Source organism: Puma concolor, chromosome D1, assembly GCF_028749965.1.
Source record: "Puma concolor isolate L17-30 chromosome D1, mPumCon1.1.hap2, whole genome shotgun sequence".
Lineage (NCBI taxonomy): Eukaryota > Metazoa > Chordata > Mammalia > Carnivora > Felidae > Puma > Puma concolor.
In genome coordinates, this window is record NC_141676.1 from 39,679,840 (window position 1) to 39,696,992 (window position 17,153).

A 17,153-nucleotide genomic window follows, 5' to 3' on the forward strand; every position below is an offset into this window, starting at 1 on the left:
TTTTATAAATTAAACCCGGTGTTTAAATTGTGCTTATAATGTGCAAAGAGAAAGTTCAAGCCTGTGCTGGCAAGTGTGCACCTACATTCCTGAGTAACAAAGCTGTGGTCTCATGTAAAGACAGCCATTCATCGAGTGAAAGGACCCCCTCCCTGCATCAAGGGGGAAGTGCAGCTACGAGAAGATTATCCTATGATTTAGTTTCTGACCAATGATGTGAAAAACAAGTATCATGTGGAACTTCTGGGGTTTCTCCTTTATTTTAAGAGAGGGAGGGTACCTATTTCCACCTCTTACCGCACTCTCTTTGTGCTACCTGGAATGCTGGATATGATGGCAGGGGTTCTGGCAACTACACAGAAGTGCGTCACATGAGGACAGAGAGAGAGGAGCCTGGGACTCTACGAAGCCACCCAACCAGTGCTTAACTATGTACATTGGGCCACTTCCGTGCATCAAAGGGAAGGAAAATTGTCTTGTTCACACTGTCATTACCTGGGGTTTTCTGTTACATGCAGCCAAACCCAATCAGAGCTATAGGTTCTTAATATACTGTGTATAAGCCGATTTTTCTTCAAGGTGAGGAAATTCACTTACCAGCCAATCACCCCCTCATTTGGAGGTTTTCGGGTTGGGAATGTGAGAATAGGATATGCCTGTACAGAATATGCAAAGAGGAAGTCCAAATGTGTGCTGGCTCCATGTGGGTATGCCAGAAGTCTGCAAATGTGCCTGAGCCCTTTAAGTTATAATTGCTGTGGTTTGCCTAAGTGCTGTTATTTTCCACCCAGCAAATCTCCATTCCCAACACACTATAATTAGTACCCAATGAGTCGTGTGAGGTGGCCCAGTGCTATTACGGGCATTGCATTCTTCATTTTCGCCTGCACTTCAACCCCAGATACAGGACAGCTACGTAGGACAACCACTCCAGGGATCAGAAAAAACCCCCAGCTGCCCACTTCTCGTTAAAGATTTCCCAAGTGCGTAATGGTCCTAGGTTATCAGGACCTTGTAAACGCGGACAGCGAGATACCCTGGGGGAGGAAGTCTGACCCCTTTTGTCAAACTGTCCCAGAGCGAGACTCATCCCTGGGGTGTGAATGAAAGCATAAGCCCACCGTGGCATCCGTGAGTTTCTCCCATTTAGGTGTGATGAAGTACCAAATCCCAGCACCAGCTCCGGGCAGGGTGACTCCTCGGATGAGGAGGATCACAAGCACGACGTACGGGAACGTGGCCGTGAAGTACACCACCTGGAAGAACCACACGAAAGAGTGACCAGAATGAGCATGCCTGCAAGACGTGTCCATGCCAAAGAGGCATCAACAGAAGTAGAGGGTGATCTGTCATCTGGACACAAGCACCTGATGGTGAGGGCGTCACGGTAGTTGTCCCCAAACTCTGCCAGGGCTGGGGACACAGGGAAGGCACCAGGACCCAAGATCAGAAAGGACCAGAAATAAAGTCTGTGAAGGGACAGTGAAGGCTGTGGGTGAGTTGGCTGCAGTGCGGAAGGTTGGGGCGACCTTACCCCGCCCAGCTGCTGAGGGGACACCTCTCTGAGGAACTACCGAGGGAGGAAGGCTAGGAGCCTCCCTCCTCCCTAATTCCAACCCCACCCTCTACTTGAGGACCCTAACTAAATCCACCATTAGAGATGAATCTTTTAGCTTCACCTTTCCATCCTTGTTTATACAGACACCTTAGGTGAGTCAGCCTGGCCAGCTGAAAAGAGCATGATCTTAGAAACATTTAGGTTCAAATGAAATCACACGTCTGGCACTGAGTAGCCTTCAACAAGCTCATAAGCTCTCTGAATCTGTTTCTGCAACTATAAAGTGGACACAATAACACCTTTCTTTAAAAAAAAAATTACTTTGTGGATTAACTAGCATAGCCACTAGCATAGCCTGATTTAGAATGGATGGCCATTCAGTGCAGTGAAGCTCAACTAGTATTTATTGATGGCCTACTATGAACCAGGCACTGTGCCAGATGTTAGATGCATAAAGATGAAGGAACTCAGGACCTGCAAGACCCAGAGACAATGTCTGCACAGTGGGCCACACCATTTCACCTGGGACACTATGAATTCCGGGGGAAGCATTGTACTCAACCTGGGAGTTTACTAAAAGATTCACAGAGAGGCACCTGAGCCAGATCTAGAGGCCAAATACAACTTAAGGAGGTGAGATGAGGTGGAAGGTGGAGGGGGAAAGTGGGAAGGCAGTCGTGTGAGGGCAAAGGTCCAGTGACTCACTATTAGGACGGCACAGAGTGGGGGCTAAGAGTGACAGGGGCACTGGGAGGAGACCACACCATGGGAGGCCTTGAATGTCAGTCGAAGGACACTCCCGCATTCTGGATGAGAGGGAGGGACAGAGTGAAGAAACATTTAGAAGTAACATCAGCAGAACATGGGGACTGTGGTTTTGGATGGGGCTTATCTGTCAATCAAACATCTGGGTAAAGGAAGAGCTTGGGATTGGGATCCCATCCTACGAACCCGAGTTCAAACCCCAGCCCCATCACTTATGAGCTGAGCCAGCAGGAAAATGACTTAACCCTTTTGAGTCTCAGTGCCCACACTTGTGAAGCGGTGATAATGTCAGCATATTCCTCATGGGACTCTTGGAGGAGTACAATGGGATGATTCACACAAAGTTGTAGTGGAAACAGAAGCACCACTTCTGTCTTACTCGGGAATTATGCCAATCCTAAATTTAATAACACTGACAACCCTCTGCTCACAAGCCAGTTGAGTCCCCAGAATGCATCAAAAGATCTTACAAGGATGAGACTCCCCCCAAACCCTCTCTGATCCTTGACGTGGGTGCATACAGCCAGCTAGGCAAGCACTGTTGGTCCAGAGCCTCCCCATTCCCACATTCCCACCTGTAGCCCTCCCCCCAGGGTACCTGGGACCCCTGTGCCCTGGGAGAGAAACAGAGACACCACCACGCACTGGCTGCACAGACTCCAGGACCTGGCGGGGGGCTCCAGAATGGCAGGACCAGCAGGCACTGGGTTTTCAGGGGATGAGGACTGATTAAGGGACTTGCAGAGGTGGGTTGAGGGAAGGTTAGGATTTTTTTTTTTTTAACATTTATTTATTTTCGAGAGACAGAGACAGAGTGCGAGTGGGGGAGGGGCAGAGAGAGGCAGACACAGAATCCGAAGCAGGTTCCAGGCTCTGAGCTGTCAGCACAGAGCCCGACGTGGGGCTCGAACCCACTAACCGTGAGATCGTGACCTGAGCTGAAGTTGGACACTTAACCGACTGAGCCACCCATGCACCCCAAGGAAGGGTTAGGATTGAGATTAAGATATAACTCTTGCGGTTGGGGCGCCTGAATGGCTCAGTCTCTTAAGCAGCCGACTTCCGCTCAGGTCATGATCTCACGGTTTGTGAGTTCTTACACTGACAGTGCAGAGGCTCCCTGGGATTCTCTTTCTCCCTCTCTCTCTGTCCCTCCTCTGCTCAGGCTTTCTCTCTCTCTCTCAAGATAAATAAACTTAAATACACACACACACACACACACACACACACACACACACCCCAATCTATCTCAGGGCCATTTCATTAAGCATTTGGGTAGATCAGTAAATCCAGCAAAGACCCCTGGTCTCAAATAGCTTACATTCTAGCTAGGATCTCCCTAGCCAATAGTGGTCATAATCATATTATCTGTGGCAGGTTACAAGGTAGTGAGTGTACTGGAGAAAAGAGAAAGTAGAGCAGGGTAGAAGGAGGGCGGGGTGTGCTGGGGAGGACGGTTGGGAAGAGGGCCATATTGAAATGGGCAGGGAAGGCCTCATTGAGAGGTTGGCCAGGACTTGAAGGAAGTGAGAGTGACCCAAATGGATATGTGGGAGAGCATTCTAGACAGAGGGAACAGCTGCAGTAAGGAGTGTTTCTGACTTCTAGTAACAGCAAGGAGGCCAGTGTGGCTGGCAGAGCACAAGTAGGAGAGGAAGTCAGAGAGGTGGGGGTAGGGAGTGGGGACAGGTCATGTAGAGCTTCGTGGGGCCTTTACTGTGGGAAATGGGGAGCTACTGCAGAGATTTGGATGGAGGGGTAACAGATCTAACATTTCCAGCAGCATCCAGGTGCTACACTTCGAGTATACAGCAGGGCACAAGAGTAGATGCCTGGCCAGGAGCTAGGAGGCTGGGCTGTACTCCTTGTCCCGGGGACCGTGATGACTCCACCCAGGGTGTTTCAGTGCCGCTGGGAGAAATGCTCAGACACCAGATTTTATTTTGCTGGAAGAGCTACAGAATTTCCTGCTGATTCAGTGTGGACCGAGAAGAGAGAGAGGAGTCAGGGATGAGCCCAATGTTTCTGGCCTCAGGAGCTGAAAGGGTAGAGCTGCCACTGTCCAAAAGCTGCAGGTTAAGGAAACAGCAGAAGCGACTGCTTCCTCTAAACCCAACCTAGCATCAAGGTCAACTCTTTCCTTCTGGCTACAGACCAGGGACGGGTGTCCTTTTTCTGCACTGCTGCCTCCACTGACCAGGGGGCCTCTGCAGCCTCCCCGCTGCCCTTGCCTGGACAACATGATTACTAGGGGGCTATGGGGGAGGGCAGCCCACCTCCTCCCAACCCCACCAAATGCGCCTCTCTCTTTCCCCTGAAGCGAAATCCTTCCACACACAGACCATTGTGAAACCCAAAGGTATCTGACATCTCAGGAGAAAATCGCCTGCCTCAGGAGGGCTGGACTGTCCTCCAGGCTATGGGATGGGGCTGGGTGCAGGGATGATCCTGACCAGTCTGAACTCCCCACCCCACCAAGACAGTAGGGCAGTCCACAACTAAGGAATATCCGTTTCACCTCCTGACCACGGGGGGCTAGTGGGAAGTAAGGATGGAAGGAGGCAGGGGAGAAGAGGTGATTTGGACAGCAGGGGCCGGCAGAAGAAAACCGCCAGACTGGCAGCAGTCTACCCAGCTGAGACACCTGCTCTCATCTGACTACGGGAGACTGGGTAGACGCGACTGTTTCTGGAGTTCCCTCTACAAATCAGCTGTTAGTAGTCCCATTTTGCAGAAGATGAAACTGAGACTCAGAGTCAGTACTTCACAAGGGGTTAAATATCTCACTTAAGGTCTCCCAGCTGGAGCCAAGATCCACACCTAAAGCTTTCTAATTCCAAAACCTTTGTTCTTCCCTCAAAGGCCACGAGATCACAAGTGGGTGGGGCAGAGCCGGGACTAAGGTGAGGCAAGAGAAAGCACTAAGGGTGTAATATTTAAGGAGGCACTCACTCTCAGGGGCCAATCCCACACACGCAGGAGCCTGAGAGTGAGCGCCACCTTAAATTTTGCCACCCTAGGCACTTGCTGGCCTCACCCAGCTCCAGGCCCTGGTGTGTGGGAGGATGACGTCACTGCAGAGACGGTGATCAGGGTGAACTGAAAGGGCCCACAGTTTGGTTTATACATCCTGGGGATTTCAACCCAAGTGTGAGTCAGGTGTACATGGAGGCTTTATGCACAGCTTGTGTTGGGGGAAGGGGGCTCAGAACACACTTGTTTTCAGGATGTATTGTCAGAGGAATTAAGCTCCAACGGTAACGAGTTATATTTGGCAGGAGTGGCAATGACTAGTTGATCTGAGCCTGCCGCCCAGACACCTGGCAGCATCCGCCTCACAGCAGGAGCCCCAACCAGGTGGTCAGGTAAGGTCCCACCAGCTAGCTAATTAGGCTACTTTGTGTTGTTGCCATAACTCTCACGCAGAGCGGCCCAAGGTCAGATGGGATGCATTTGACCTTCTGGCTGCCTGCTGTCACCCCTGCCCCTGGAATTCTAGCTCCTCAATGGGAGACCCATTCCTAGGAGATCTCCTAGGAAGCAGCAGGCCATTCTTGTCTCTGACGGCCCTGAACAAGAGGAACTGAGCTCCTCTTGCTGCGGGAGAAGGTGGACATCTCTGTTGCTTAGAAATGACAGTCTTCGTGGAATTTCAATCACAAAGGAGCCTGTCATAATGAGGAGCGTCAGCATTCACCTTGGCTTCCAAACGATGCTCCATGACCAATGTCTGCACACCCCAGGGCAGGGTAATAAATTGTGATTCATTATTTCTGGTGGCATTCCTCATTTTAAAAAAATGATCAGTGATCCTTACTTGTTCTCCATGAAGCAGAATGATAAGTTAGCAGATCTAAAAGAAAAGCTTACCTGCTCAGGGCTCCTCAAAAATTCCCATTCCAGAAAACCTGTAAAATCTAGCACCAAGGACTAAATTCTAGCTATAACACTGTCCTAAAAAGTCATGGACTGACAAAGCTAACAGGGTCTTGGAGAATATTCAATCTGACCCTTGAGTTTGTAGATGTGGGAACTGAGGCCTGGATGCCTCTGTGACTTGCCCTCCTGGCAATGACAGCTAATGGTGGCAGAGATGGGGTGGGACTACAAGGGTCCTGGCCCCCAGCAGGGGGACTTTTATCCCCTCTGTGCAAACGGATGGCTCCACGATTCTGCATCCCCATATCTTCCTAACATTGCCCCTCCTGGGGAAATGATGTTGTGTAGTGGAAAGAGTCCAGGCTTTAAAGGGAAACGGAGGTAGGTTCAAATCCCACCACTGCCACTTAAAAGCTGTGTGACCTCAGGCAATTTCCTCTACCCTGATGTGCCTCACCTTCTCTATACATAAAATGGGAATACATGTCCTTATTTATTCAATCTGCTGTTGTGCAGATCGAATGAACTAATGCGTGTGTAGGTTAGCATAGTGCCTGGCACACAGCGTTCCACAAAGCTCTCTTTCTCTTCCCATTTCCCCACCACAGCTACCAGGATGTCAGAGTGCTGCAGTGGCCCCTCAAGACATCAGTCATTCATAATAACAAAGGTGAGAAAAGCTAATGCTAGTGAAGAGCTGACCAGATACCAGGTATTATACATACATGATCTCATTTAATCCTTGTAACCGTCCTATGCGGTAAGTACTGTTTTTCCCAATTTACAGATGCAGAAACTGAGGTTCCATGGGCCACAGAGTTGGTCCAGAATTACACAATGAGAAAGCGATAGGGGCAGGATTTGAACTCAGACTGATCTGACTCTAGAGCCAGCAGGCCATCCTTCCCCAGGTCACCAACAGGGCCACTGTTCTCCCTCCTCACCCATCACCTCTTCTCCTGCAGTCACCCCTTCTAGCTTATCCTGCTAGAGACTGTCTGCTAGAGACCTGTCTGGCCACTTCAACCAAGCTGAGGTTGTCCTGTCTCGAGTTGTAAGTGACAATCCTGCCAGTGAGATTTGGTTTGAAAAATACTTGGCCTCTCTTGCTAAGCAGTCACTTGGCTTGGTTCCAAGCCACAGAAGGCAAGGAGTTCGGGAACCTCAGGACACGCTGGCCATTGTTGTGAGGGTCATGTCAACATTTCCCCCATCTTCCTGCTGCCCTAGAAGAACAATCTAGTCTAACCCAGCAGGCTCCTTGGGAGTCATCTGATCCTAACTCTCATTTTACCGAAGGGAACACTGAGGTCAGAGGGGAAAACTGAGGTCAGCTCACCTAGCAAGTGTTCAGACAGATGTCTTAGACATCACCCAGCCTGATTGCCTTTACTCTAAAAATGGGGAAACTGAGGACTTCTGCAATAGTTAGGTTTCTGCTCTTCATTTTAGCAGAAAAACAAATAAAAGCTAAGAGTAAATCAGAACCTCAGCCAGAGCCCAAGCAGAGATGTTCCTATACAGCAAACACCATGAGAAGTTCCAAAGGACTAGAACCCAGGTCTCCTCACCCCCAGTCTGCTTCTCCCCCAACCTTATGTGATTTTAGGTGTACCAATTACCTCCTGTAATCCTGACAATCCTGTGGGGGTCTACAGTTCAAGTTCCTGTGGTCCCAGATTACAGGGAGGGCAGCAGAAAGAGGTGTTATCAAAAGGTACCTATGAGCACGACCATGCACCCAGGAAGAAGACAGACTCCCCTCTGTACTGATGGGTGCCAAGTTTGGGTGCCTGGTGGGGGGTGTGAGGCCTGCCTGGGAGGTGGGAGGTGACAAAGACTCATGTGCCCTTGAGGCCTGATCCTTCCAAAGTGGGTTGTTTGGATATCACCACCGTAAGCCCTGGCTGGGACACCCAGACCAAATCAACTCCACAACCTATGGTCTGAGCCCACCACCACATTCTCATTCCTTGGGCCTTAAAGACACATCGGGTTTCATCCCAAGCCACACAAATGGACTCTGAGGATGATTAAGTATCGTTGGTTATCATTGAGTGACTGGTTAACTGTTTAATGGGGTTCTTCCCAAAGCCGTAGGAAAATGAGGGAAAATAACATGACCCTTACAAGAACGTCCAGTGTGTCCTGAGGTTTCCTGGACTCCTTGCCTTCTGTGCCTTGGAACTGAGCTCAGGGTGGGAATTCCAATGTCTCCAAAGGGCTGGCCAAGCCACTAATCAGCAAGAGCGGCCAAGGATTCGCTCAACCAAAATCTCACCGTCAGGACTGTCCCCATTTAGTGCTCTGGGCACGCGGAGTGGAAGAGTGTTGGGCTGAGGGTCGCAAAAAGGGCGTGAAAAGTCCAAAATATGCTGGTGGGAGTGAGGAGAGGGAATCCACTTCACAATTTTGATCTTTTTCCAGCTTCTCAGCAGAAGCAATAACTGACCAGGCAGCCAGGCCAAGAAGCAAAAAGCCAGCAGCACTAATTCTGGAGTTTAGGGAGAGTGACTCAATCATGCGAGGTAGATCCCATCTGGTGAACAAAGTGGCAGCCCCCGACAGGAGAGGAAGGAAACTAATCAGCAACCACACCATCACTCAGGAGCTCTGTGTGTATTTGTCTCATTTGATCCTTAAAACAGCCCTGAAAGAAACATGCTATTTATCCCATTTTAAAGGCAAGGGTGAAGTCACTTGCCCAAGGTCCCAGAGCCACTCAGGGCCAAAGTCAGAATTTATCCCCACGTCTCCTGGCTCTTTTGCGGCTCCATAACACAACCACCCCTGGGAGTCCCAGACTTTTTAAGATAAATACAAGTTCTCACTTTTCCTGAAGTCTTGATTCCTTTTGCCAGGGATGCATACACAATCACCCAAGCCAGGAAGAGGCAGAAGGCTAGTGGCCACCTGATCTCCCCAGGATATTCAATTCCAGCAGAAATCTTCAACACAAAGTACCTAAGAGGTGGAAAGAGAGATCAGGGAGGGGAAGAAGGAGGGAGGGAGGTGACAGTCTGCAGGCTTTTATCTCCCAGCAGAGCCAGGAGCCTTGAATAAACCCCAGCCACTCTCACCGTCCTGGTTAGAGACCTGATGAGATCAGGGTGAGGGATGTGCCCATCTGGGTTCAAGCCCATACATTAGCACAGAGGCCAGTTGGATTTACTGGGTTTCTAATTATGTTGTGGGAAGCCCATTATGGCCCTGGCAGCCTCTGAGCAAGGCTAAGTCAGCTCTACTGCCATCGGGAGCTGCCCCAGTACAAGTGCAAGTCCAAGGGCATTGGGGGTTCTGGCACAAGCAGTCCCCTCCCCCCTCCTGGTGACACGAGGTAGCTGTAGGGACACTGAGTCATGATTCAGACAATCCCTTCAGCTCTGCAACGATCAAGTCCTGCACCCTGGATGAAGCTGCTGCGCTTGTAGCTTTCTGTGACCTGAACAAAGGGCCAGCCAGAATCCAGACTCGACAGGACTGCAGAAATGTCAACCCAGAGTGTCCTGACCTGCACAGGGATGTGAAGGTGGTGGCTCCACTCCTGGCCTAGCTGGCAGCGGTGCCCTCTGGCAGCTAGCGGGTATGCACTTGGGAGGCTATTTGGCAGCGCATAGCCCTGCTTTTGGGAACAGAGATGGCCATACTCCATGGTGGCACAGCCCCAGCCTCTTTTGGTCTCAACCCCTGGGGCAACCTGGGCTCAAGAGCTTGGTAAAAGTGGCCAAGTGTGGAACTGGCCTGGGCCCCCCCAAACTTAGGGACCATGTCTCCCAAGCAATAAAAAGTCCTCCCCCATGTCCCCACTCCCCAGATGGGTAAACCATCGAGGCAACCGTTCCACAGCATCTTGGCCATGTCAAGTAGCCCATGCTTTAACGAGGGACCTCCCAAATGGCTCCTAATAACAAATCCTCTTGGAAATAAAGACTAGTCCCAGAGAATAAGTAAAGACCACCAAAAACATATTCACAAATCATTGTACCATATACCTAACCACATGGATTATGTGATCAGACTTCACCTAACCACCAAGTCAAGACCCAGTTTCCCAGTGATCGGGGTGACCCACTCTCTCTGCTCCTACATTATCTCCAAAAGGGATTAGGTTATCATTCAGTCTAACTCTCACTTCTGTTCTGCAGGAAACAACCATGACGCCTCTGAGTGCACACAGGAGAGAGAACCTGGAATCGGAATTAATGGCTATTGGGAGAGGTAGTGGAGACCACTTCTTACTATCTAAGTAAAGGCCACAAACCAGGGGCCCACTGATATGGGGATTTCATTTGGCCCCAGTGTTTTATGTGAATGAATTTGCTAACCTCTAAAATGGGAGAGACACGTAAGAAATTCAGATTTTGTTTCCAACTTGTCGTACAGAATGCAAGCTCTAGCAGCACCGGCCTGCCTTTCCAAATGACACTGTCACCTGGAGCGGAGCAGCCTCCCTCTCACGTGGCAGACGGGCTCTCCAGTTTGCCACTGTCCCCACCATTCTCCATCATCTAGTTTGTATTTTAAAATCTCCTGCCAAGCCCCCGGGCACATCCGTGTTTACAACCCCGACATAAAGCTTAACTGGAGAACATTCCTTATTTACCTTCCACTGAACCCTGTCTACATTTATCTCCTTTAATAAATGATTCCATAAATTTTATTAAATCCTCCTATAGTGGCTAAGGATTTCCTACTATTTCTTAACTTCAATCCTCAAAGACTGAAAAAAAAAAAAAAGAATGTAAAAAGTACAAAAGTAAGGCAAAACTGTTTTTAAAAAGAGAGAGAGAGTGTTCTTCTTTAAACTAAATTATGACTTGTTTTCTTACTTTTTGCCTCCCTTCCCAAGTTTAGATGGAAGGAAAGAAAAACAAATTAACAAGGGAGGCAAACAATAAGAGAGTCTTAAATACAGAAAACAAACCGAGGGTTGATGGGGTGCAGGGGAGAGGGGAAAATGGGTGATGGGCATCAAGGAGGGCACTTGTTGGGATGGGCATTGAGGAGGGCACTTGTTGGGATGAGCACTGGGTGTTGTATGTAAGCGATGAATCACAGGAATCTACCCCCAAAACCACGACCACCCTGTATACACTGTATGTTAGCCAATTTGGCAATAGATTATATTTAAAAATAAATAAAAATAATAAATAATAAAATAATAAAGTAAAATAAACAAAACCTAGTTCAGTGAAGGTCTGCTTCAGTCATGTTGGCTGAAGGTTTTGCAGTGTTCTGTCATCAACACCAGGAGTGACAGCAATACCAGTTCTGTTCCCAAGAGCATGCAATCACGTCCCCTCTCCAAAGCCAAGAAACACAACAATTTGCTCTCAGAAGTCCCACCAGGGAAGAAGACTTCCTCCCAGATCACTCGAGTAGGTACGGAGGGCGCAGACGGAGGCAGCTCATCCCTTGGACCACCCACACCTTGGACCACAACTTGAAAATTCATTAATTCACTGGGTTTCCCTTAGAAAGTTTATTTTAAAAAAAAAATCTTACTTGAAGTATTCTTCACTTCCACTGACAAACGTCTTATTGGCCTGGCTGGTGAAGTTAACCATTGTCAAGTTGGGATAGGCAGTCATGCAGAAAGTGGAGTTCTTGATCTGTATTTTGGGATGGTCGCTGATGACACAGGAATCTGTTTAGAAGAAGATGGGACAGAAACACAGTGAAATCTGTACAGAAATTACACACATCTCTCTCCTCTCTCTAGCAACTGAAGAATAAGAGCCAAAAGTATTTGCCAAATGCTAGAGACTAACCTGGAAAGTGTTACCTGAACAAAGGTGCATCTGTCAGGTGCAGATGAACCCCAGGATTATGTTTTAGTCATCCCAGAGCCCCCAGGACCCACAGCAGTGCCCTGTGCTAACAAAACTTGTCATTTACAGAGAACTCCCTACGTGGCAGGAGCCATGCTACACATTTTGCATGGTTATCTCATTAATGTTCACAACAGCCTAAGGGTAAGTGCTATTACCTCCATTTTTTCCCAATGTTTATTTTTATTTTCGAGACACACACAGACACACACTCACTCTCTCTCTCTCTCTCTCACACACACACACACACACACACACACACACACACAGCGTGAGTTGGGGAAGGCAGAGAGAGCAGGAGACACAGAATCTGAAGCAAGCTCCAGGCTCTGAGCTATCAGCACAGAGCCTGATGCCGGGCTCAAACTCACAAACCACAGGATCATGACCTGAGCCAAAGTCAGAGGCTTAACCGACTGAGCCACCCAGGCACCCCTATTACCTCCATTTTTAAAGTGAGGAAAAAGGCTCAGAGGAGTTAAGTAACTCTACTCAAATCACACAGCCAATAAGGAAGAGCATCGGGATTCAAACCCAGATCCTAGGACTCCATAAGAAACAAATGGCTTGCAGAAACGAATCTGTAACTGAAATTTGAAAATTCAAATCTGCAATCTGAAATTGAATCAGACATAAGCAAACCTTCTGAAGGACTACCAAAGGAGGCTTACTAATGAGTTCACCTTGAACCCGCCGCCTGGCACATTGGTGACAGACGGTAAGTGCCTTAAGATACATGCTGCATCTGCCTCCCACACACATACATGGGTTTGAGGAGGCAGAGACCATGCCATGTGCTTGTAAGCCTGCAACAAGACCTAACACGGTGCTTCTCAACTGGGGATGAATTTGTCCCCCGCGGGGCACTTGGCAATGTCTGGAGACGTTTTTAGTTGCCATATCTAGGGAATAGGATGCTATAGGCATCTAGCGGGTACAGGCTACTGATACTGCTAAATATCTTACAATGTACAGGCCAGCCACCCACAACAGAGAATTATCCAGTCAAATGTCCAGGGTTTTGAGGCTGAGAAGGCCTGACCTAGGGTGGGATGGGGAGGGGGGACTCACCACGTGGATCATAGTAGGTCAGGCACTCCGCTGGACACTTTAGCAAGGACTATCCCATGAAATCCTCATCAACCTTGGGAGGTGTATATTAGTATGCTCATTTCAAATAGGAAGAAGCTGAAGTCTTTCTGACTATATTACAATGCCTCTCTAACAGCCTTATAAACACCCATCACTTGGCAGTTTAAATAGAGTCCACCAGGATACTGTTTTATCCCTAAAGATACTATTTTACAAAGGAGTGAAAAGTAACGATAACAATGGCTAACACAGGGCACATACCATGTACCTTTGTAAGTGCTTTATATGCGCGGACTGATTCAAGCCTCACATCACCCCTATGAGGTAGGTATTGTCATTATCTATGCTGCAGATAAAGAAACAGGCACAGAGAAGAGCAGGTGCTTGCCAAGGTCATACAGCAAAACCAGGAGGCAAACAAGCATTCTTTCTTTGGGGGCCATGCTCTTAACCATTGTACTGTGAAGCAAAGAGCAGGGATCGTAGATTCAAACACCTTCATAATCCAGGCTGGTGACACAAATGATGAAGGCATAAAATAGAGGGTGATAAGGAGAGGTGGGGACTCTGGCAAACCAGAGGATACTCCAGACAAACGGGGCCATGCCTTTTCCTTGTGTACGGGCAAAAGATGCAGAAAATTTGGATATTTACATGAAATCTCTCCACTTTATTTTTCTTTAATTAAAAAAAAATTTTTTTTAATGTTTATTTCTGAGACAGAGAGAGACAGAGCATGAGTGGGGGAGGGGCAGAGAGAGAGGGAGACACAGAATCCGAAGCAGGCTCCAGGCTCTGAGCCGTCAGCACAGAGCCTGACACGGGGCTTGAACTCACAAACCATGAGATCATGACCTGAGCTGAAATCGGTCACTCAACCGACCAAGCCACCCAGGCGCCCCATCTCCACTTTATTTTTTTACGTTTATTTATTTATTTTGAGAGAGAGATAGAGAGTGGGCGGGGGGGGGGGTTGGTGCAGAGTGAGAGAGAGAATCCTAAGCAGGCTCGGCACTGACAGTGCCTGATGTAGGGCTTGAACTCACGAACTGTGAGATCACGACCTGAGTGGAAACCAAGTCAGACGCTCAGCTGACTGAACCACCCAGGTGCCCTGAAATCTCTCCATTTTAAAATGTTGGAAATAAGGTCAAATTATTTTTAGATATCGTGGACCAAACTACAACAAAAAAAAGAGGACAGGGCCACCTGAATCCGGTGCATGGACTCCTAATGCATGCTACCTGTGGAACAGTAAAGTGGATAAGACTATGGGTTCAGAGGCTCCTCTGCCCTGAGAGTTTAGAGGAGTTAGAGGAGTCCCTTTATCTGTCCAAGCCTCTGTTGTCTGATAAATGTTATATCTAGCTTACAAGATTGTTGCAATAACCAAAGTAAGTGATATCAGGAATGAAAAAAAAAATCTCACAATGCCTTGAGCGCTGCTGGACTCAATAAATTTTAGCCATAACTCAGTCATCATTGTCATACATTTTTATGGGGTGGGCATCTCTAGTCCTCAGTGACATCTCCCACAATCTCACTAGCCAGCCATAAATCACCTACCACTTCCCGCTCGTTCCTCCAGAATATCTCATTATATCATATAAAAACTTTTAAATAACAACTATAAGACTCTCTTCCCTCTGATTAGTTATTTTTCTTTAACGTTTATTTATTTGTGTGTGTGTGTGTGTGTGAGAGAGAGAGAGAGAGAGCATGAGCAGAGGAAGGGCAGAGAGAGAGGGAGACCCAGAGTCAGAAGCAGGGTCCAGGCTCTAAGCTGCCAGCACAGAGTCCGATGCAGGCCTCGAACTCACGGACTGTGAGATCATGACTTGAGCAGAAGTCAGACACTTAACTGACTGAGCCACCCAGACGCCCCTCTTCCCTCTGATTAGTTCTTTAAACCAGGGTTTTCAACAGCAGTACTACTGACTTTTTGGACCAGATAATTAATTCTCTGTTGCCGGGAGCTCTCCTGTGCATTGCAGGATAAACAGCATCGCTGACCTCTGCCCACTAGATGGCAGGAGCATCTCCGCCCCTCCATCAACACCCCACCACCCTCGTTGTGATAACCCAAAATATCTATAAACATTATCAAATGTCTCCTGAAAAATCTCCCGGAGTTGAGAACCGCTGATTTTAGAGTCCTCAAAATACCTTTTAATTCAATATTATCTTTAGTCTAATCAAATAACAAGAGTTCCGGAGGGATTCTGACCTAATTATCAAATATTTACAAAGGGAGCATTTGTTTCCCCCAGCAGCAATCTGAATGAAGACAACAAAGGACCATCCACAGCCCTTTTCTGTAAGTAAGCGCAGAAGTTATCTCCTGTCCTCCTGCCAAAAAGTACGTCCATCCCCTAAGACCGGAGAAACTGCTAAGACGCGGGCAAATGCCAAATCGCTTGCTTCCAGAACTGCCATTGTGAATCATGCGGGCAGCTTCCCTAGAGAGCTTCCCTGGACGACTCTGGATCCCTACTCTCAGCGGCAGTGCAAAGTCACGCTGTTCCTGCGTCACTGAAGAGGGCTCCTTGCGGCCTCCAGCCTCCTGCAATGTCCCTTCCCACCATTGGGCGGCAGAAGCATGCTTCCCAGCACGCAGCGCCTTCAGGTGGGCCAGTGGAGGAAGGATGGGCCGTGTCATCAGACCTCCGCGGCCCAGCAATCCTGAACAAAGAACAGCGATAACGATCGTGCTAAATTGGAAGCTGTTCGAATGGGATTCTCTTTACTCGGGCAATTATTAATAAATGAAAGCACACGAAAGACCAGGGAGAAAAGGGATCATTTAATTAAAGTTCTAATGAAAATTAAGCCATTCCAGGAATAGAAATGGTATTTTTGTTGTTCCCATTTTAAATGACCCAGTTGGCTCCTAATTTCACAGAACAGTCGCTGGTCTCAGTTGGCAGGGCATGGATTAGCTATTCTCCATTAGACATCTGAAAGGTTGAGTCCTCCTAAGGAAGACAGTCTTAAAACCCACACCTTAGAAACATGCTGCAAGCCCAGCCTCTTAACAATGGACAGAGCCAGGGCTGGGGGGCTGGGGTACAGGGCCCTGGCATCCCGGTGGTCAGTCAGGCTCCTGGAGCGATATGACCCTAGCAATGCTGAGCCGGCCATGGGATAAACACTTCCTCGCTATGACTGAAAGTCATAACTGTGAGCTATCCAATTCCTCCTCTGAGACCAGTGGCCCGCTATCACATGGTAGGGCAGCTATAGGACAGAGGCTGAGCCTGGAGGTTATTTGTGGAACACTGCGCTAGGGGAAGGGATTTTTCCATTTTCTAAACATTTCTCAGAATGGCCATTTGGGAAAGGGTCTGGGATATCCACCATCTGAACTCATGACTTGTGAGTTCAAGAGAACTCAAGAGCAGCAAGTTCAAGAGCAGCCTGACTGCTGCAAGTCAGTCCACCACCGCCCTTTCTAAGTCACCCCAGGACCCCAAAGGACTGATACTTCCACAAGGGAGAGCCTGGCCTCAGTAATGGAACACAGTCATGTGCAGACAGCACAGCGAACAGATGGAGGGACTGCACAGAGAAAGAGTGAAGATTGGAAACTTGCTTTAAAAAAGTGGGGGATTGGGGCGCCTGGGTTGTTCAGTCGGTTAAGCGTCTGACTTCAGCTCAGGTCATGATCTCACGATCCGTGAGTTCGAGCCCCGCGTTGGACTCTGTGCTGACACCTCAGAGCCTGGAGCTTGTTTCAGATTCTGTGTCTCCCTCTCTCTCTGACCCTCCTCCGTTCATGCTCTGTCTCTCTCTGTCTCAAAAATAAATAAACGTTAAAAAAATTTTAAAAAAAAGTGGGGGATTGGGGCGCCTGGGTGGCTCAGTCAGTTAAGTGTCCGACTTCAGATCAGGTCATGATTTAGTGGTCCATGAGTTCAAGCCCCACGTCAGGCTCTGCACTGACAACTCAGAGCCTGGAGCCTGCTTCAGATTCTGGGTCTCCCTCTGTCTCTGTTCCTCCACCACTTGTGCTCTGTTTCTATCTCTCA

At 48.4% G+C, this 17,153-nt stretch overlaps 1 protein-coding gene across 1 annotated transcript in view; it reads right to left on the reverse strand.

The window, feature by feature from the left end:
* The window catches only part of SLC6A5 (solute carrier family 6 member 5), a 57,206-nt gene that overhangs the window by 28,125 nt on the left and 11,928 nt on the right, over positions 1-17,153 (reverse strand). The window contains exons 6-8 of the mRNA XM_086677815.1: positions 11,708-11,849; positions 9,034-9,166; positions 1,122-1,256 (exon numbers count right to left, since the gene is read on the reverse strand). Of these exons, the coding sequence (XP_086533941.1) occupies positions 1,122-1,256; positions 9,034-9,166; positions 11,708-11,849 (410 nt within the window). The remainder of the gene's footprint in view (positions 1-1,121; positions 1,257-9,033; positions 9,167-11,707; positions 11,850-17,153) is intronic.